Source organism: Morchella sextelata, assembly GCF_020137385.1.
Source record: "Morchella sextelata strain SCLS chromosome Unknown scls_5, whole genome shotgun sequence".
Classification (NCBI taxonomy): domain Eukaryota; kingdom Fungi; phylum Ascomycota; class Pezizomycetes; order Pezizales; family Morchellaceae; genus Morchella; species Morchella sextelata.
In genome coordinates, this window is record NW_025408620.1 from 1,509,132 (window position 1) to 1,529,328 (window position 20,197).

The following is a 20,197-nucleotide window of genomic DNA, read 5'->3' on the forward strand; positions in this document are numbered from 1 at the left end:
GGCTCTAGGCCATTATTTAGCTTCTATCGAGGTTGAGGATCTAGCAAAGGGAGCGATATGGTCGCCTTCTCTTCTCCATATTGACTAAGAGCGATGATTGTCTTCATGTGTCCGTATCGTAAAAAATGACTGTATTCTAACAGAAAGAAAGCCTTGATATATGGTGGCGAAATGACACGTAAGAAAACCACTTTATCCAATAGCTCCTGCGGCACATAATTACTTTTATCCGCTTCAGAGTATATGACTAACGTTCTGCTTCACGGATGGGTTGCTGTTTGAGTTTTAGACAGCATATTCGGCGAACCCATCAAGATTCGGTGTACATGTGGTGCGTGCACGTTTTAGAGCGAAACAGGAGTTCAATATCGATTTTAGTCCTACGTGAATCTCGCAAGAAGAAAGCTTAAGCTCAGGCTCGATAAGCACAGCTCGAAATGATTGTGTTGATGATAGAAGAGAAAAGAAAGTGAGAAGGAAATAAGCAGAGACAAGTCTGGCTAATGAGGATACCGTCACCCCTGTGACCTGTCCTCTGTCACAACCTCCACTGTGTCTGTTGGCCACAACTACACTTGTCCACGCTCGCCACACCATGTGCGAGTGATATTACATGATTACACCTATAAACCCCGAGTACTAAGTAGTGGATTGTTATTGGCGCCAAGCCCTAGAGCACTGCTGTGCTTCCTTTGTGCAATATGCAATGCGGCCCTCCAGACTAATCACCATATAAGTGAATTTATTTTGGCATGCTTAATTGATCAATTATGCCACTCGATCCAAACATATACGAGCGCGATCTCAAAGTACAAGGTGCACGTGGGGATCGAACTATCTCTCCTATGAGGCGCTCGATCGAGCTTTGTACATATTTATTTACGGCTGGGGCATTTCGTTCGTTGTGCTTATTGGATCGTACCTTGGTGGTGTAGGGTTAGGTGTATTGTGATATATATGTGCACCAACCTTTTTTTGCGTGATGCACCAACAAGATGTTTAGATGGGCGCATATAAATCAGAACGTAGGTCTGTTTCTTGATCATGGTTTGACTGACAACTGCGTAAGCTTTCTTAAATTTCTCCATCTGTCTTAAGTCTGGCAGAATAGACGCTCCTGATGCTGATCGACGAGGAATACCATTGAGAACGTGGCTCAGTCCTCCGTCAGTGCGAAGTAAGCGATGTGGACAATCTACGTAGAGAACAGGTCTCTGTGCTGAAAAGCCAGATGTTTGCAACGAAGGTATAAGAGGAGAATGAAAGGCCTCTCCACCACGCAATTCAGTACAACCACGGGATTGTCTCTTGTGCTCTTCGGCAGATATTCGCCTGGTACGGCAATGTGCCAGCAACTGGAAGCAGTTTTTACTGTTGGGTTGGTTTTCTTTTTCTCTCTCGTGCTGGGGTTTGGGTTAGCCCTGTTCAGCTTGTGGTTGGGTGCATGGAGTGCAACACGGTACTCATACGACGAAGAACGGAGTATACGTACGAGAGAAGAACACTGAGCTCAATTTTCTTGCTCGCCACCGTCACCCGTATGCATCACTCCCGATTTCTCTCACGGCCAGATCGCGTTTCTTATCGTTGCAGAGAATTGAACTGTCTCGAGCATCCGTATACGGTACTGTGGGCTCTAGTTACCAGACTTGGATAAAGACTAGAACCACCACGGAAGCTTTTTATGTCTAATTCTGGCCTATCTACACCCCCCCACCCCTACACCAAAGCGCACCCTCCCGCGCTCGACCTTCGGTGCACGTAGGCTACCCGTATACAAATCTTCATATCCACTATCCAGCATACCCGGTTTTATACCGGGGTACCTGGCTGGCGTGCAGCGTATTAGAAGAATAACAACTTCCTTGTTCATTCCATTCTCGAAGCAACCCGGGATGTGTATGTTGTCATGCATCACTACTAGAGTACTCTACATATACCCAGCGGATGATCCTTGGAAAGCAAACGGTCATTTAAACAAATCCTCCATCCCATCTTCAACGCTTCCCCACTTTTCTCGCTCTATTACCATGCAGAGACAAACTTTTGCCTTGTTATGCCCTCCACTGGGCCAGCTTTCACGCTAGCCAGTCACACCTGATGGCCATTTTTTTATCTCCACCCTCGTAAAGGCACAAAATCTTTCCTTAAACTCCGCGCAAGCGTGAGTTAAGTGGAAGGAGGTACCAGAATTATCCCGCCCTCTAGTGGAGAAACTAGCTTTGTAGTAGAGAGTATGTATGTACGTCCTAAAGCTCAGCTCTTCTTCCACCATACCAGCTAACCCTCATTGCTAGGCGATCATTTTCTAGCGTTCCTCATACATAAACTATACCTTCGTCGCGATGCGGCTAGGAGTGGGGGGTTGCGGATAATGATTAGGGTCTATGGCTTGATCGGAAGTTTCGTTCCTACCAATAAGGTGTTCTTCCTACAACCAAGATCTTTACTATTTCTTAGACACAATCATCACACCGCGCCTCCGAACCCACGACGCGACTAGGCTACCCATGTCCTCTGCAGAATATTAGCTCGCCCCACGCGTCTAGATACATAAAATACCACCACCGTGGCCTCTAGAGTAAATTGCTCCCGCGTTTTTCTCTAAAAGCTTAGCTGCTGCTCCCGCTGGGCCCACACCGTACACGTCAGGGGGAACTAAAAGGTTGTGTGTTTGTGTTGGAGTCTATTGGAAGAATTAAACGATCGAGGGTATGGGTGTGAGTTGTAAGTCAATTGTCTGATTTACATACACTAAAGAAATAAAAAAACAATTACTGCAGTGGCTGGCCGGGAGTTCGTGTGGATTAATTGATTGATAATGTGTGCATGTGTGCGATTCATCAGCAGTCACTCGGCCTTGGCACACTGACGATTAATTCCAGGTGTTTTGTTTTTCTGCATCCACCGCCATTTAGCTATGAAATGATTCACTTCAGTTTATATCTTCTTTTCAGCAGCATTACTGTGACGGAATTGATATCTCTTGACTCTCTGACCCTCGTGCTTAAATTAGAATAAGGCTAGTCCTGTCCTGTCTTGGCTCGTGTTCCAGAGCTCCTCAGCTTGATCCCGAGATCGGCGAAGCCAGATCGACCGGCAGTCCTGATATACCGCTATAAAAGCTTTTTATTAGATCTGCCACTGCTCTAAAGTCTGGCCAAGACACGGATCATTCTGGCATTCTGGTAGTTGCCGCGGTGATTCCCACCTACAAGTTCCTCAAGCGCAGGCGCGCGCACAGTACTAAAAATAACCGCGCCTCCGCAGAAACAAGACAAACTACGGTTTCTGTAACTATTGCCGCACTTTACCCTCTTCTTTCATAGCCCAGATGCCGGATCCCAGCTTTTCCTAATTCACCCATCCGGCCCCCCCCCCCCCTCTCCGCCGGGCCGTACTCACCGACGCAGTACGCCCCTTAAGCTTCCATACCCACAATCTCCCGTCCACGACCCAAAATTCTTTTCACAGCTTCAGTTTCCTGAGCGCCATGTTTGCTGCGCGGCTCCCCTTATTGACACCGCATAGCAGACATGTCACGCGTGAGATGGGCCTGCACAAGAGCCGCAGCCAGGGTGCGCAGGCCGACTGCGCGCAGTGAAAATACTGAAACTTGACGTAAGTGCGCGTGCAGATCTGACAGCTAGATCTCGGGGTGATGTTGAGCGTGACGGTAGAGTTTGTTTGTTTGGGGTGAGGTGAGGTAGAGCTTGCGGGTGAAGGTGCTGACGGGGTTGATGTTGATGATTACGGTTTGGGCGGGTTGTTCCTGATTAGTGTTCATTCACTTGACTTCCACCAATGAATGACGTGCAGCGGTGGCTGGTGGTACCGATAAATAGATTATGGAAGGGGCGGGTTTCATACACAAAAAAAAAGTTTTGAAGAGAGATGGGGGGGGGGTACATACATACATACTAATGCAGGTGAATCGCGAATCTACAAGTGCTGTGGGTACATAAGAACGGACGAACTTCCAAAGGGGGAATCTACAGTATTTTTTTTTCGCTGAAACATAACGGTGGTAACAATGTTTCAAAAGAAGAAGAAAAGTTTTGTATTGTTGTATGACGATCGATAAACATTAATGTCGCTATCTCGAACAACCCCGTGACCGCGCGGATCAGTAAACCCATTCACAAACTAGCACTCGACCCCCCCCCCCCCAAAAAAAAACCCCCGGGGGCGACCCCCCCAGACAAAATATGTAGAGTAAGTAAGGTCAGTAGAATCCCTACCACCACATCAAACGGCACGCGATCGGCAAAAGCATGTACGAGTCTTCTAGTCTATGTACTAGTCATGTATCGAAGAAGTCGGTACTTACGCATCCTGTCATGATTTCCTCCCAGGTATGTAGGTAGGTGGGGCAGCGCCATCATTGGCTCCCCTCACTCCGCGTCCTTCTCTCCTCGTTCGTAGGACTATCATGCGAGCGAAAAAGCAACATGCCTTACATACATCTTGCCCTATCGCTCAGCCCAGCCTTGGCAATGGGCGACCCCTCAATTTGTGGAGCAGGTAGACTCGACTCGTAAGCAGCACTCATTCCCCCAAGCAACGCAAGCAACGGACTGGAATCTGCGTATTGTAGCTTACAGTACCTATGCCTAACCACCCCCCTCACTCCCCACTCCTACATGAATCGGATACATAGAGAATAGGTATCCTGGTCCCTGGATTAGATTCGAGCACTGTTCGAACTGGAGATACCTTAGTCTTGGCCACACTCCACTCCAGAGAGGGTGGTCACAGGTCGGTAGATCGTACTGGCCCCCATATCATGAATAAAATGAATAAAGAGGAATATGATGATGAATATGATGAGGTGCGGTGCATGCCATGCATCGAGGTCACTGATTGACTGCTTCTACTTCTGCTGCTCTGCTGCGTACTTCTAAGACATTTATTTGTACTCGTAAATTCATGACGTTTCCGAACACGACTGCTATTGCATACCATATAAAAAACGCTAAATCCACCTTTTTGTATGTCATGCAATATTGGTCGTGTTCGGAAACGCTATGAACTTACGAGTACCTCCCACTGCAACACTTCTTTTTTTTCCGTTGCGTTGCTACAAGTTTACAATTAACCAATGATTTCAAATCAGCCTGATGGGGATATCCACCACCAATCATGCGTTGTTCAAAACAATTAAAGTTAATCTCTACATGTGTAGAAATATTAACATGCCTAAATAATCAGCAAGGATAAACACGAAGCGAGTCCGAGGTAACTTACATATACTTATAGATGGTCCATGGCGAACCAACACGTGGATTCGAAGAGGGTGCGAACTAAGGACTGATATAGATATGGCATTAGTGGTGATTCGTGATTCCGAATTCGCGGTATCTCTTGTTGCCTATGCCCATGCCTCTCCCTTCCCCTCGGGTTTTCTTTTTTGTTTCACGCCGTCCCGTTATTTTCATCGGTTCGTGCCGGGCCGTCTCCTGTTGGCCCAAACCGCGCGCCTATGTAACAGGTGGTAGCCAGTACTTGGTTGGCATGTAGGTACTCAACTCAAGGCACCACAAACAGGGGCATCGAATCATACAAATGCATGCACTTTTTCGTCTCCCGTGCTCGCACGCACTCACACACGAGTCGACCGTCTTATATTGCTCGAACGACATCGCTCCCTAATAATCCTTTCCCCGCACTTGAAGCCCTTCCTTCTGGCTGCTAGGTATTTTAGTTTAATTTTGCTTTTTCCTCGGCAACGGGCCGATGTCAAATCAGCTCCAAATCGGAACCCCGGCCTAAGGTAGTTTCTTTTCAGCTGTGTCTTGGCGATTTTTAATGGACATATCATCTGCTTTCCGCTTCCACCCCCCCACACCTCCGCCGTTGCAGATTATTCTGTTCTGTTCTGTTCTGTTTTCCATCCGTCCCTGAGCTGAGAAAGAAAGATCGAGAGCTCAGCCTTTATTCTTTCTGCCTTCCAGATTGACCTTCCCCATCCGTCACTTCACATTCCCTGCGCCAAAAAAGAAAACGACAAAAGCACAGCAATAAAGAAAGTTGCGAGTACTTTCACTGTCCGCCGGAGGAGATACAATACAGCACACACCAAGAATATCGATTCAGCAGGCGGATCCATATGGTGTTTTCGCGCTGGTTCGTGTACCAGGACGAACGCAAGAGGCGAAAAACTTCGAAGGTCTCCGAGATTTCTCATGTTTCCGAGGTCTCTCAAGTCTCTCAGGACTCTTCGGGTCGATTGGTGGCGCCGGTGCGAGCAGTTAAACGTGATCTCGAAAAACCACTTCCACCGCTACCAGTAAGTATACATACCTGCCGATATACTTCGTTGTTAAGTTGTGAGCCCTCGCTTGATTACATGTACTTTTTTTCCCTTCCCAGCTGTTGACTAAATGTTCCTTTTAGAAACAGAGGCCGAGGCCGAGGCCTGTAAGGTATACAACATATAGCGAACCACCAATACCCTCTCCACCGAAACCAAAAAGGTGGTCGACGCCTAAATTAATACCGAAACCGAAGCCGAGAAAGAGACCGTGGATGATGGTTTTATGCCCGTGCTGTACATAGAAATTTCCTTTTAATTTGTTTCATTTCAGTCATTCATTTTCTTCAGATTTCCTTTGTTTTTGGTTTTATCTCTTTACTTTCCGGTTCGTTCGGTAATCTAGACCTTATCGGAGGTCTAATATTGAGTGCTAGCTGGCTGGCTAGCTGTGTGTGGTGTGGATAGCGATTGTTTTTTTGACGAGATACCATTTCTTTTTTTTCTTCTGTTTCTCCTGTAACATCAGGAACACAGCTGATATTTTGAAGCAACCCCCGCAATTTTCTACTGTCTTCTTTTTCTTGTTCCATGTAACTTCGCCCTTCACCGCGCGCGCTGGATCCATGGAGGTACGATGACGCTTTCTCTAAACCCTTTCAGGCGTGTGACAGGGGACGGACAGGGACAGGGCTAGTCGTTATCAACGCCAAGACAGCAGCCTATCAGGAAAGTCCGTGCGCAGCATCTAACCTATTATTAGTCGAGGTGCCGGTTAGGTAAGGTGGCTTTTTTACTAATCGGATCTGTGACGTGACGTGACAGGTGGCTAAGCTGCCGGCCAAAAGTGCTGGTCCTGATTCAGTTCTCGATCGGTCTGGGGGAAAAAAATTATGAGCCGAGAACTGGTACGAGTAGAAGCACTGTTGGGATTCAACTAGCAAGTGCAGCTATTCTGTGCGTTGATAACAGAGAAATGTGAGTGGTGTGTTTCTTAAATGCATGGTTTCTCACTCACCCAGCAGCACTCAGTAGTCCATAGGTCGTACATCTAAGCCAGTATCTTGATTGAATTCTGAAGAGTGGAGGACAGAAATTATCCATTGAGGTAGGAGATGAATGAGGCAGCAAAAAAAAAAAAAAACGCCTTAGCAATAGTGGTCATCATCGATATCATTCAAGATCGTGCGGCAGGGTATGGGATGCATATGTGATGTCGTATGCCGATGTTGAGCAAGAAGTGCTTAGTTGGATTCGAAGAGAGTATTTGTTCGTGATGGCTTGTTTGTATCCGGGGACATAACAATCTCTTTCATGAAGAAAGTTGATGACAAGTAAAAGAAACACGAAGGGTCTAACATGAGAAATAAATAGAAGAAGAAGAAGAAGAAGAAGAGAAGTGGTTTTCCTCTTTATCCAGCCTGGTGGCGCTAAGAGAAAGAAAACATTTAGTCATCAAGAATATGACAAGTAATACAGAAAATTAAACTTCGAATACCCATAACGATATATATCGATTTCCCATGAGGGTAAGGTCCGACCTCTTTTTGGGCACAATGACTGAGGAGATCAAGAACACGTGACCCTAAACTCTGCAAAATCTTGTTACTTACTCCCAAAAACTATCCCGGCGTAAGCATTACAGCTAGTCAAATACTTCCTTCTAGTTACAAATATGGGCCTACCGGAATTCTCAACACCTCAGTCAACACTTCGATGATCATGAACTATATTGTCAGGAAACCCCGGTATACGCCATCAATCTAAGGCTCATACTAGAAACTTTTACTAGATTGAGTTTAGCCCCTCTACAGCCCATTACTCAATCATCCTAGGTACACATTCTTTTATCTTTTTATACTTTTTTTTTTTTTTTAAAAAAAAAAAGAATTTGGTTGCTTGCGCACACATCAATCAACGCTACCTAACAGGTCTATGGAAACCAAAATGATCAAAGGGGAGAGATGTATAGCTTTGCTCTATCTGGTAGAGAATGCAGATTTCTGCGAGTCTAATCTACCGAAAGATTGCTTGGACGTTCAGTTCACCCTCACTAAAATCACCGCACCCGTAATGTTGTACCGAGGGAATGCTACTGGCCATGGAAAAAGTAAACAACACCAAGGACTAAGTAGCCCCAAGCAACTCCAATAATTCTGGCGCTAGAATCAACTTCCACTCCAACCCTTGGAAGTGCGTGATCATGAGTATTCGTCTCCACTGGCGATTCGGATCGTGTTGGGCTCGGAGTTTGGGACTTCTCTTTCGTAGAGGCGATGCTTGAGGAAGGACCAGTTGAAATATGATCTGACGTGCTCAAAACTACGGAGGCGGGACTTAGCTTAAGAAACAATAAAAATTATAGTTACAAGAACAGATAAAGCAAGTACTAAAAAGACCACCATGGATATTTTTGTGACACGAGTGGACTTTGTAGTTTGCGCTTGCCCGGATACTCTGGAAGGGGATGCAGATGTATCGGAGGTTATTTTCAAGGGAAGGGATGAAGGGGCAAAGATACCTTGAAACGATTGGGAAGGGGGTGCCGGTGGTGTTATAATATTACTATAGCTAGCAGTGTCACTCTGTGGAAGTGGTAGGCTTGATAGACTGGGCGGTGGCGGCGTTGGTGGGCTCGATGGATTGGGCTGTGACCCCGGTGGTGGGCTCGAGGATTCAGAGGGCGGAGAGGAAGGTGGTGGTGCAATACCAGTAATGGTTGAAGAGGTCTGTGGTAAAATAGTAGAAAAGGGAGATGCGGGGCGTCGTGGTGGTGGAATATCAGTAGTGGTTGAAGAGTGTGATAATGTAGTAGAAGCAGCAGATGGTGGGCGTCGCGGTAGTGATGGGAGCTGCGTGGTTATGGTGGTGGTGGTAGTAGTAGTTTTCGGGGACGGTGGCGGCGGTGGCGGCAGCGGTGGGGGTGGAGGAGGGTGAGGAGGAGTAGGCTGTGGTGGTGATGATGGTGATGATGATGGTAATGCTGGTGATGATATTGATGGTGGTGATGGCTTTGGTGGTGGTTCATTAACCATAGATACTGTTATGGCTATTATTGCCTTCTCTTTGTTGAACTCAAGATTATCCCCAGCATCCTTTGTACAAATATCGACTGTAGCTGTATTGTAAGCCGCTAGGAGAGAGAATAATTAGCATACGTACCCCTACCGGAGAGAGGATCAAACATACGTGGACCCCAACCCTCAATGCAAAATGTATCCAGACAAGACTCGATGCTCTTCCGAAACTCGCCGCTATGACATACACACTCCCAATCGTTTGACTTGCGACATTCTTCTGGACCAACTGCGGTTTGCCGAGTTGCAATACATTCGTTGGCGCAGAGCTGGCCTGTTGCTGGAAGAACGAGAAATGCGATAACTAAAACAAATAACATCAGAGTGAGCATCTTGTGTTGTTCTTTGAGTAAAAGACGAATACCAGTATTAATGGGTTTCTGTAGGCGTTGTGTTATTTATGGCAGTGGCATTTAACAGGTGATCGTCAATGGCCATAGAATAAGTCTAGAGGCCCTGCAAGGAAAGGCTTAAAGGGAGTGAAGCCAGATAGTACTTGTAGATGACCGGGTGACTCATGCATTTTTGTGTATTTACAGAGAAAGTGATGATACAGCCCGTTTCTTCCAGGCCTGGAAAATGATCTCATTGTTTCAAGACATAATTATGGTTACTGGTTGAGCTTGTGGAGTTGATAGAGATCTAGAGTGTTTAAAAAGAATTACGAGTTTCGAAATTCAAGAGAATTAAAGGTGTGTTATTTCGATCTGGATCTGTTGCGGGGCTTCTTCAAATATGATCATCCATAGATAGGATAGATACCTGTATCCATATTTGATCCTAATACAGTAAAATAGAACATGAATGCCAGCCTCTACCAGAATTCACGCATTAGTAAGGATATATTGGCACAGAAATGATTTTAATGCTACTTTCTATTGGAATCATATCTGAGCTAGCTAAACCACTATCGCATAATTTAAGAACGTACACAACGCCTTCATGATTGTTCACACATCTTGCATTACCTCATCCAAATCTTCATTCGGGTTTGTATCTTTCTTAGCGCCCTCTCCAGCCTTGTTGGTCTCATTATCCTCGCTTTTCTTCGCTTCCCCCTCCTTATAATTAGCTTCCTCCTTTTCCTTCGCCGTCGCTAAATTATATCGTACCGCTCTGACAGCAGCCGCGTATTTCACCCTATCTCTCTCCACTTCATCTCTCCGCTGTTCCAACCCCTCAGCCTCCTTTGAAAGAGTAGTATGAGCTGGCAACCATATATCCTGTCTCCCGGTCTGGTTGTATGCAGTGTTGATGACAGTGAGCTTGTCGATTTTGCGCTCGAGGAGGGGCGCGATCTTCTTAAGCTCGGCCTCAGAGGACTTGAGAGCACTTTCGTAGTTCTTGAGGCGAGCTTCGAGGCTTGTAGTGGCAGGAGAAGGGTCTGCCTTGGACGCAGGAGTGAAGGGCGAGGTGTACGGCATTTTGGCGTATGAATGATGCTCTGTAGGTAAGAGTGTTGGAGATGTGTCGATGCAGTGGAGTGATAAAGTGTGATGGAAGTCAGGTCGACACGGTATTTAAGCACTTAATATAGTATGGTGTTTTCAATGTGACTATTAAACACTTGAAACTTAATTCTCGCAGTTGTCCCTGTTCAAGATGAAAACCTAAGGGAGATGATCAAGGTGACATATTTCAACATTAGTACGCACTGTTTGAATTTATTCTGAGTCTGGGGGGCTCTTGGTAGTATAGATATCTATCGCAAAGACAAAGAAAAGCAATGCTAACTAGCATCATCTGCATACGATTGATAAATTGAAAACAACAACAACTAACTAGCATCATGTAGCATCACTCGGACATAGAAATTTGAAGGAGAAGTAAGGCTAGCTTGATTGATTGATTGATTAATAAATCATAAAGCAACGCCAGCTCAATCGTAAAGACTTGAAGGTTCAAATAAGATAATCGATTTAGAATCTTTAGAGAAAAGTTTATGGTTGTCATGTTATTGTTGGGCCAAAAGGATCATATATATATTATTAGTATCAGTGCGTTCAGAAGGCTTTGATTTTATGGATGCGACCCGAATAACACTCTGACTGTGACCTAGTCAAAACTGTGACTTAACTGTTAATATGCTACCAAAAGATGTACCGTAATCTTTCTGTATTGAGAGGTTTCGAATCATCATATATCACTCGTATATGCATGTCGAGGTCCAGCCCTATATATATTTTTTTTTGTTTAATTCATTAATTGGCCTATATATGTATGCAAGCGTGTTAAACAAGTCTTGTCAGCTGGTCAATTAATAAAAGTGCGTCTAGGACCCAGTATTCTTCAACTACCACTCTAGACCGTTAGAAATCAAGTGGTAAATTTGGTTTCCAGGGTTAGGGTTTGTAATGCTGATGCAATGTCATGACAGCTAGCATCTAGCTTTGTCCTGAGCTAACTTCTTACCTAGATCATTCCTATGTACCTCGTCCAATAATTATATCCTTTCCTATTCATACTTAATTCCCCGGAATATCACGGACACTGCTACATATAAGGTGCCCTGCGCTTGGGTATCTGTTCTTTATATCTCAGAATTTTGTTAAGGGTGGCTTTTTTTTCGCTGGAATTCCATCTACCCCTCACCCTGTACTCAGAAGACAGGGAGTTCTATACGTGATAATCTCGTGCTATATCTAAAGCCTTGAATAGAAGGGACGTACTGACCAATTGCAAGGCTGTGTGCAGATAATCTACCAAAAACGGCCATTCCACCTTCTGCGGGCAGCCTTGTATCTCCCAACGATGTACAAAATAGGAGAAATATGGTATTGAGGTGGTACCTGTAGCATCTGAAGTGGAGAAACGCTCTTGCTGATCCCTTTCTGGATTGTAGCCAACGAATCACGAAAAAACGTTACGGCAGTCAACCGTTGGTATAACAATGACCATCGCCTCATTGAATCAGATGTATATCAAGTTATTGATTTATGAGTACGGTGGAAATATACTACGGCTCCTCCGGGTCTCTCGACCTATTTACCAGGCATACTTATGAAGAGGTCCTTTACAGAATTCACAGCAGCATCTGCCCTGTACCTGCCTCCATTGTACCTCAAGTCTCTCACGAAGAATGACCCAGACCGACTCGGAAAAACGCTAGTACCATGCAAATGTAATTGATAAATTCTGGTCAACTCGATGTTAAGTAAACGTGATTTTAACCATTTGTCTCAGTTCTTATAACCAGCTAACTTCAAAAAACTACGTCCATGCATGATCGGCCAGGAGGCAAACCACTTCCCTCGAATAACTAAACACTGTACTCTCCCAACTAAATCCTCCTCTAACATGCAGTTGGTATTGGTGAATATTCGACTGGCACAATCCCTAGTGCAATCGCCATCCCACCCGTCAACTCATCCAGCGCCCCTTTGCTACAGACGAACCTCCCAACTGCCATATCGACTGCCTTGACAATAATCGTCCTACCCTTGTAGCTGAGTCTATAACACTTTCCGCAGTTTGATGAATTCCAGCCCCCAATCGTGGGGCTACCACAAATGAATGGGAAGCTTGGAAACGATCCCAAAGTAGGGTAGTCCCTACTCAAGCCGTTTACACCGTCGCTGCAAGCTGTTACATCGGTGGGGAGATTGGGGTTGTCATATTTCATGTCATAGCTAGCGGCGGTTCTTTGTTGGGCAAGTGAAGAACTGGTAGTGAGGGCGAGAAGGAGCAGAATAAGTGCGGGGAATTGCATAGTATGTATTTTATGGGAGCAGGGAGGACTTTGGAGAATTAAATTTTGTGTGTAGGATGGGACTGACTGAGGATATAAAAAGGAGGAAGAATCCTCGACGTTGGTGGTTGCCACATTATATAGTAATATTCTCCACCGTTTTGATCAGCTGACTACGTATACCCTATACAAAATATGGGCGAACACCTCTCTACTCCGTTCACACTTTTTAGAGGCCTTTGATCATAGAGCTAGAAGTTTCCTTCCTTTGTCTCTGCTGGCCGCTTTCTTGCAGGATATTAATTAATTTCTACTCGCACAAAGAACCCATGGACTACGGAATGGCATCATGATCATGGGAACATCTTTGTAAAGGATATGGGTTCTTCTGGAGAAAATAAAACGATCTATTACATGTAGGCTTTCTGATTATACAACTGATATGCATGGTACTAAGTTCCCGGCCACGAATATTGCTCCTTCGCGTTTCCCGGGCAGTGGTACTAGTAATGAATTACGGAAAAGGTTTAAATGAAATATTCTTCGATACGTTTGATGTTTTATGACATATTATGATAATGACTTTGATCCAGTTCAAAATAAAATATAGAAATGCAGGCCTTTCTGTACAAGAAGGAAAGTTGGCCTCTTATGTCCTGTTCTATACAGCGAGTATAGAGCTGAACAACCTTTACTGGAATAGCTGCGCCGTTGATGCCTACATCGATTCAATTTATCGGCAGGGAAGTGTGTCGTTTCGCATTGTGTATTATCCTACATCAAATATACCAAGATATATATCGTTATACACCCTTTCCGAACAAATCATTGCCGAGTACCGTTTTTCAATGATTTAAAAGGTTCGAGGGACGAATCCGGACTGGCCCATGATGACTTCGAACTAATTGTACTGCTCATGTCATCAAAATAAGAGTTAGTGTGAGGAGACGAAATAATTACTAGAGTTCTTGGTAATTATAATTACAGTATAATCTGATCATGATGAACCTCACTTTATCCGTTCCTCATATAAGAGAAGACTGAAGCTGGATGTACTTCTAGTAACGGAGATGGATAAACCGTGTCGACCTGCGCCTATCCGCCCGTCAACGGTGTGTCATGACTTCATGAGGGCCCCTCGAGACTAGGAAAGAATTAGCTTGAGGCTTCCCGTCAATATGAGGAACAGTCTTGTGTAAGAAAAGTTCTTAAAGATATGCAGCTACCGGCAGCCCGTATAAATCAGGCCATAGAAAAACGTTCGTTACACTTATTGTCACTACCAGTATGCGATTGAGTTTCTACAGGCAAGGAATACAACATGGAGGGATCTTAAGACCCACTATAAGTAAGATATGATAGAATAGAGGGTTGATGCATTCGCAAGATACAAGATAAAAGATTCAAGGGTTAGCTAAATCGCACGCATCCGGAGGTTAGCTCATCGAAGTACCATCATTTCCAATTCGCTAGAGTGATTTAAAGCGAGCATTTATATATAAAATCTATGTATCTATGCGTTGAATAACGTTACACCCATGATAGATCACCCCCCTTCTTCTTAACTGATGACAGATGCGGCGAGGGTTGTTGCATGAACAGGTATCATTCTGTAAATTTATTAATAGATACTACGTATGGTCACCAGCGCAGGATAAACGAAATTCCTCAGCATGCACGCGATACATTAGAAATAAAAAGGAATCCGTATATGATCATGAGTGTCTGATTGATTGACTGCTCGGCGAGCGGTAGGAGGCAGCTCGGGGCAGAATACCCTGATACGGAGATAGACTTATAATTATTCGGAAGTTACATACCACAACATATATAAAACAAGATTCAAAGTATTCAAGCTCTTAATAAACTACATGTACTTCTCCCGTGAAATGAAAAATAGAAAAAAAAAGAAATACAACGCCCTTATTGATAGCAGTAGTTTACAGAGTACACATACCACTGCATCGAAAACCTCATCCCCGTAGCCACGGTTCTTCCTTCACTAACAATTCAGGCACCGGTAACTTGATCGGCATAAATTCAAAGTCCTCCGCCTGCTCTGGGTCTGGGCTAGTCAACAAATGACCTAGTTGCTCGGTGACGCGTTGTCCCAGGTTGTCGATTGCTTGTTGTATGATGTTGGCGGGTACCGGATACAAAGTTGGGTGTGTGATGTTTGTGTTGTGGTTCATGCAACCACTTATAAGAATGTTCTTGGTGGATAGCTGGTGGATAGAGCATTTGTCGGTGGCAGGTATGATGATGGCATAGGCCCGCACTCTGAAGGGCATACACGTGAGCACACATGAGGAAGAGGTGGAGGGGCGTGATAGGTCCTTGTAGAAGGTGATGAGGCGGACATCCTGATTGAACAGGAATTTGCAGTTCTCTATTCGGGACCCAGTTTCTGTTAGAGAGCTGAATATATGAATTACGAAGGTTTGAGCGGGTAAGTATTCATACCAATGATCTGTTCGCGAGAATAAGGACTCATTATGTAGTGAAGGTCAAAGTGCACTTTCTTGGTAAGGCTTGCTGAAGTTTTGCTTGATTCTTCGATGATGGGATAGGAAGACGTTGAAATGATATACTGACGTGGGTTAGGGTTACTTCTTATAAACCAATCGGTGAACTCGCTATGAACCTTCTTGAGGTACCAGTTTCAACCAACCCTAGATAAAGAATTACATGACATTGAGTTCATGTGTTCACTCCGCTAAAGCTTCATTCTCAACACCCCATATCCTCCACATGTGCCTTCACATATTCCCGCTCCTACCCTCATACTGAGAGATTGCTGCTTATGGCGGGTACTTGCGCATTTCTGGTGGCTTTCGACGTAATTAAATGATTACTATCGTGGTTTATTTGGTATCTTTGAGAAACTGGCTCATTGTAAGAATTAGTTTCCGGCTTCCTTGGGGATTCTATCACGTCTTATTCCAATAGAAGATCGACTAAGATTGTGAATCAGATGTTCAACGCCGGACTAAAAAGGTTAATTTACCTGAATTAAAGCCGCTCTAGGTAAGGGAACTCTCTAAGGAAAGAAGATACTTGACTAGCTTAACACTTTGGATCCCCGATAGTATCCTAAGGTCCATTGTCGGATTGTGAGGTTGCTATCCGTTTGGTTGACTATTCCTCCTCGGATGTGATCCCTCCACTCTCTGGAGTTCCTATAAAACTCACCCTACGCTACACTTCGCTATGCCTCCAATCACATCACCCTGTTCCAATGTGATCGGTGATGCACCAATCTCTCATTAAGAGGTATGCTATAATATTTCTAGAAACGATCCAGTAAGGACCGCAAATTGAACAGTTATCAGCCTTATCAATATTGAGCGGCTTCCCGGTGAGACGTCGCCGTGATCGGATATATATATATCTGGTCATCAGATAAAGATGCTCAGAGTGTGCGCAGACAACGTATGAATTTGCAATTTGTGGCTGACTGGAAAAAATTCGACTGACTGGCATCGAGCTGAATGGGCTCGAATATGCTCAGGAAGTATCGATCAGTATCCGTGCTACCTCTTTAAGTTATTATACTGAAAGCAGCCCTCCAGTAAGTACTTAAGAAACCCTTGTTATCAGAGTACAGTTACTTAGCTTAGAGATAGGAAATTGACCACTTGATACATTTCAACTCCCTTATCCTCCGAATGCGTGGTTAAGGGACTAGTACTAGAGATTTATTACTTGCAATTAGTTTCCCACATGGCCATGACACGGCCCACGCTACTGATTGATTACGAAGGTGGTCTTATCTCACTAACGCTTTTGAGCCTTCAACCTTAAGCCATAGATCCTGTGATACATACGATATTCACATGTGGAAATATAGGATCCGGACTGTTAGTAAGCTGAATGGATTAGTTAAGGCAATCAGGCGCAGCGTGACACTGCCAGACCCCATGGTTCTGCTGGTGACTCTGATAGTTGGAACCTCCGAAATATTCAGAACTTGAAGAATCTTGAGGCATTTAGTACTAAGCGCTCTCTTGACAGTTGATATCAAAAAGCATAAGTCCGGTTAAGGTAATGCTGATGTTGGGTACGCTTCGTATTCTGGTATGTAATTCGATGCCTGACAATAGATAAGATATTGATGAGGGTACTGTCGCCTTGATGACGTATCAAAGAGAAGGATAATTCATTTTCGAAGTCGCTGGTTGATTCGACATCGAGGTTTGGGTATTTACTAATAGTACTGTGAATGTGTCTTTCATGCCTTTCCATGTGATGGGACGAAGTAATCCAATTATTTCACTGATATCAAGCCTGCCCCAATTAGTTGGCCGTTCAACGGAGATCGGCTGCAGCTAGATATATGCACTTATGTAAATTCGTTTAAGATGTCTAGATTGGCGAACGAGACACCCCGGATAATCCAGGATACCGGACCAGGTTTGCTGAACTGCATATTCTTCTGCTCCACCTACCTGGTACTGGTGCTATGACGATATATTACCAAGACTCCAAGTAATTAAGCGCCGGCATAGAGTGTCTGAATTGCGGGATTTATCAGCCTTGTGTGAATGTAGCACTTGTGATAATGTGTGTGATAAGCCATCTGCATGCGTTAGATCCTCAAGATTCGTGTGAAGAGGAGAATACTTAATAGCATTCCGTCCCATTCTTTCACAACATCACACACCCTGTGACATCGTCAAGATGACATTCCTCAGCACCTTACTCGCACTCCCGCCGATACCCGCTATCTTCACAGCATGTGCGATCTATATCGCCGCCACATGCATATACCGACTCTACCTGCACCCGCTGTCGCGCGTCCCCGGGCCTAAACTGGCCGCATTAACGCTGTTCTATGAAGCTTGGTACAACCTCTTTGCTCAAGACGGCAGATTCATCTTTCATGCCGAGAATCTTCACAAGAAGTACGGACCAATCGTTCGCATCGCACCAAACGAGGTTTCCATTAGCGATCCTGATTTCTATAACAAAGTTCACTATCCCGGATCGCAATTCGAGAAGGACCCTGTGACGTATGAAGCCTTTGGCTTCGGCGATTCGATCTTCAACACGCGTACCAACGAGCTGCATGCGAAGCGCCGTGCACCTATCAAGGATTATTTCTCGCGACGCAGCATTTTGGCAATCGAGCCAGTTCTTCTGAATACCATCAAGAAATTCTTGGGCAGGATTGATGCAGCCATAGCTAAGCAGCCGGAACGGTTGTTTGACATCCAGAATGGACTGAGAGCAACATCGGTGGATATGTCGACGACCTTTTCGTTTAATTTTCCGTTGGGCATGCTGGATATGGAGGACCTGGGAAAGAGGTTTTCGGAGGATGGACAACGAAGGCTGAAGGGGTTTTGGGTGGTGAAGTATTTCCCATGGTTGCCAACGGTGCTGTCGGTGCTTCCAAAGTGGTTGGAGAAGTGGGTGTTGCCAGCTATTCAAAGTTTGAAGGATTTGACGATGGTAGGTGACGTATCGATAAGCGCCGAGTGAGTGGGACTGACAATCGTATGAACTCTAGATGTCGAGGGGCTCCTTTGATAGCATCAAGGTGTCCGGAGAGACAGGCACAAGCATCTTTCACCACTTGTTGAGCCCAGAGAATTTGAAAAGGGATCGGCTGTCGGACGACGATATCATCCAGAACGGTGTTGTATGTTTTGCCGCCGGCGCAGAGGTATCAAAGCATTCCCTTCATCGCCAAATACATCCGGTGGCTAAAATACCACAAGACAGTATCGTACACACTTATCATGACTGCCTTCGGCGTAGTCTCGAACCCCGATGTAGAAGAGAAACTATATATGGAGCTTCATGAGGCATTCCCGGATCCTAACGAATTATGCCTCGCGAAGTTGGAGAAACTCCCTTATCTTGTTAGTGATTAGAGTTTAACTTTGGACGAGAATGAGGAGATATACTCACAGCTTGACTAGATTGCGGTAGTGAAGGAGGGACTACGACTCGCTCCTGGTGCCTTTGGATATACCCCCAGAGTGACGCCGAAGGGTGGGATCACATATAAGGAATATACTCTACCTCATGAGGTATGGGCCTATTTTACCATGAATACACACATTGCTGACGGCCATTGCTTCAGAGTGTCATCTCAACTTCGGCATTCTATCTGCACTACAACCCCACAATATTTACCAACCCCGAGAAGTTTGACCCCGAAAGATGGCTATACCCCGACAGCAAGAATCTCGAGAAGTATTTGGTACCATTTGGAAGAGGCCAAAGAATGTGTGTTGGAATGAGGTAAGTGATCTATAATAAGCGGGAGTGATCGGTAGATGACTGATAGAGGATAGTCTTGCATACTGTGAGTTGTATCTGGTCCTGGGGAGCATCTTTCGGAGGTATCAGATGGATCTGCATAACACTTCTTGGGAGGATGTGAAGCAGGGGATGGACTACTTCTCGGGATTTCCAGCAAAGGGGAGTAGGGATTTCATTGTGAAGGTTCAACAGCGTGGGGACTAGATGTAGAGGTATGCGTAGTCTTAGAATGCAGGTCCAAAATGAATGAAGGATAAACGATGCTGCTGATGATTGTATCAAGATTGATCTTGTAACTTTAGGAAACCGTTAGGTTTTGACGCACAGAGGTACCTGTACTTGCATTACATGTATGTACGCGGGTTCTAAACCTTGGCTCCTGTTGATGGGTCTATCGGAGCTAGCTTCTCCCTGAAATTTGAACCCGCTACCCTAGAGATGTTATTGTCAGGTGTAATTAAAGGCTTATCGAGATATTATTATATACCCCTAACCCTAGTCTCGAGTCAGACTCTGTGAACGGCAATTTTTCCTCTAGCCCTAAGGTTCACGGGATTCCTTGCTTGCTTGCTTGCTTGCTTGATTACTTCATTACTCGTATGTAACCCGCGGGGGGTTATGACGAGACGAACCCTATCAAACATAAAGGAAAATAAAATAAATAAAACAAAAACAAAAGCAAAAACTAAACAATTTTCGCTATGTCTCTCCTCCCGTCTTCTTTTCTCTGGCCGTAAAGGGGCCTCTTGTACCAAATGTCGCCGTTCAGATCTGGAAAAACGTCCCTTCGGATTTTGATGGTGCCCACTTCCTCTTTGATATCCTGTACCCATATCATCTGGTCCCTGTCCTAGTCCGCAAATAGAACCGCCATATCTTTATTGTGACAGTGTTGATTCATTGATT

General features: G+C 44.8%; 7 protein-coding genes across 7 annotated transcripts; 3 read left to right on the forward strand and 4 right to left on the reverse strand.

Moving 5' to 3' along the window:
- Window positions 1-2,100: 2,100 nt before the first annotated feature.
- On the forward strand, window positions 2,101-2,531 carry H6S33_010928 (uncharacterized protein; the record flags this gene model as incomplete). Its single annotated transcript, XM_044842302.1, has 4 exons — window positions 2,101-2,126; window positions 2,191-2,234; window positions 2,298-2,402; window positions 2,461-2,531. 4 exons carry the CDS (start codon window positions 2,101-2,103, stop codon window positions 2,529-2,531), a joined length of 246 nt encoding a protein of 81 aa, XP_044696858.1.
- Window positions 2,532-8,833: 6,302 nt separating this feature from the next.
- H6S33_010929 (uncharacterized protein) lies at window positions 8,834-9,662 on the reverse strand (the record flags this gene model as incomplete). The annotated part of the gene is made up of 3 exons (XM_044842303.1): window positions 8,834-8,901; window positions 8,964-9,386; window positions 9,443-9,662. The coding sequence occupies 3 exons, from the start codon at window positions 9,660-9,662 to the stop codon at window positions 8,834-8,836; spliced, it is 711 nt and encodes a 236-aa protein (XP_044696859.1).
- Window positions 9,663-10,280: 618 nt separating this feature from the next.
- Window positions 10,281-10,754, reverse strand: H6S33_010930 (uncharacterized protein; the record flags this gene model as incomplete). Its single annotated transcript, XM_044842304.1, has 1 exon — window positions 10,281-10,754. One exon carries the CDS (start codon window positions 10,752-10,754, stop codon window positions 10,281-10,283), a length of 474 nt encoding a protein of 157 aa, XP_044696860.1.
- A 660-nt stretch (window positions 10,755-11,414) lies between these two features.
- Window positions 11,415-12,218, forward strand: H6S33_010931 (uncharacterized protein; the record flags this gene model as incomplete). The annotated part of the gene is made up of 5 exons (XM_044842305.1): window positions 11,415-11,429; window positions 11,607-11,653; window positions 11,884-11,952; window positions 12,014-12,112; window positions 12,173-12,218. The coding sequence occupies 5 exons, from the start codon at window positions 11,415-11,417 to the stop codon at window positions 12,216-12,218; spliced, it is 276 nt and encodes a 91-aa protein (XP_044696861.1).
- Window positions 12,219-12,622: 404 nt separating this feature from the next.
- H6S33_010932 (uncharacterized protein) lies at window positions 12,623-13,039 on the reverse strand (the record flags this gene model as incomplete). Its single annotated transcript, XM_044842306.1, has 1 exon — window positions 12,623-13,039. The coding sequence occupies one exon, from the start codon at window positions 13,037-13,039 to the stop codon at window positions 12,623-12,625; it is 417 nt and encodes a 138-aa protein (XP_044696862.1).
- A 1,952-nt stretch (window positions 13,040-14,991) lies between these two features.
- On the reverse strand, window positions 14,992-15,512 carry H6S33_010933 (uncharacterized protein; the record flags this gene model as incomplete). Its single annotated transcript, XM_044842307.1, has 2 exons — window positions 14,992-15,407; window positions 15,482-15,512. The coding sequence occupies 2 exons, from the start codon at window positions 15,510-15,512 to the stop codon at window positions 14,992-14,994; spliced, it is 447 nt and encodes a 148-aa protein (XP_044696863.1).
- Window positions 15,513-17,698: 2,186 nt separating this feature from the next.
- Window positions 17,699-19,458, forward strand: H6S33_010934 (uncharacterized protein; the record flags this gene model as incomplete). The annotated part of the gene is made up of 7 exons (XM_044842308.1): window positions 17,699-18,472; window positions 18,531-18,686; window positions 18,742-18,885; window positions 18,946-19,056; window positions 19,110-19,270; window positions 19,324-19,334; window positions 19,418-19,458. 7 exons carry the CDS (start codon window positions 17,699-17,701, stop codon window positions 19,456-19,458), a joined length of 1,398 nt encoding a protein of 465 aa, XP_044696864.1.
- Window positions 19,459-20,197: the final 739 nt, after the last annotated feature.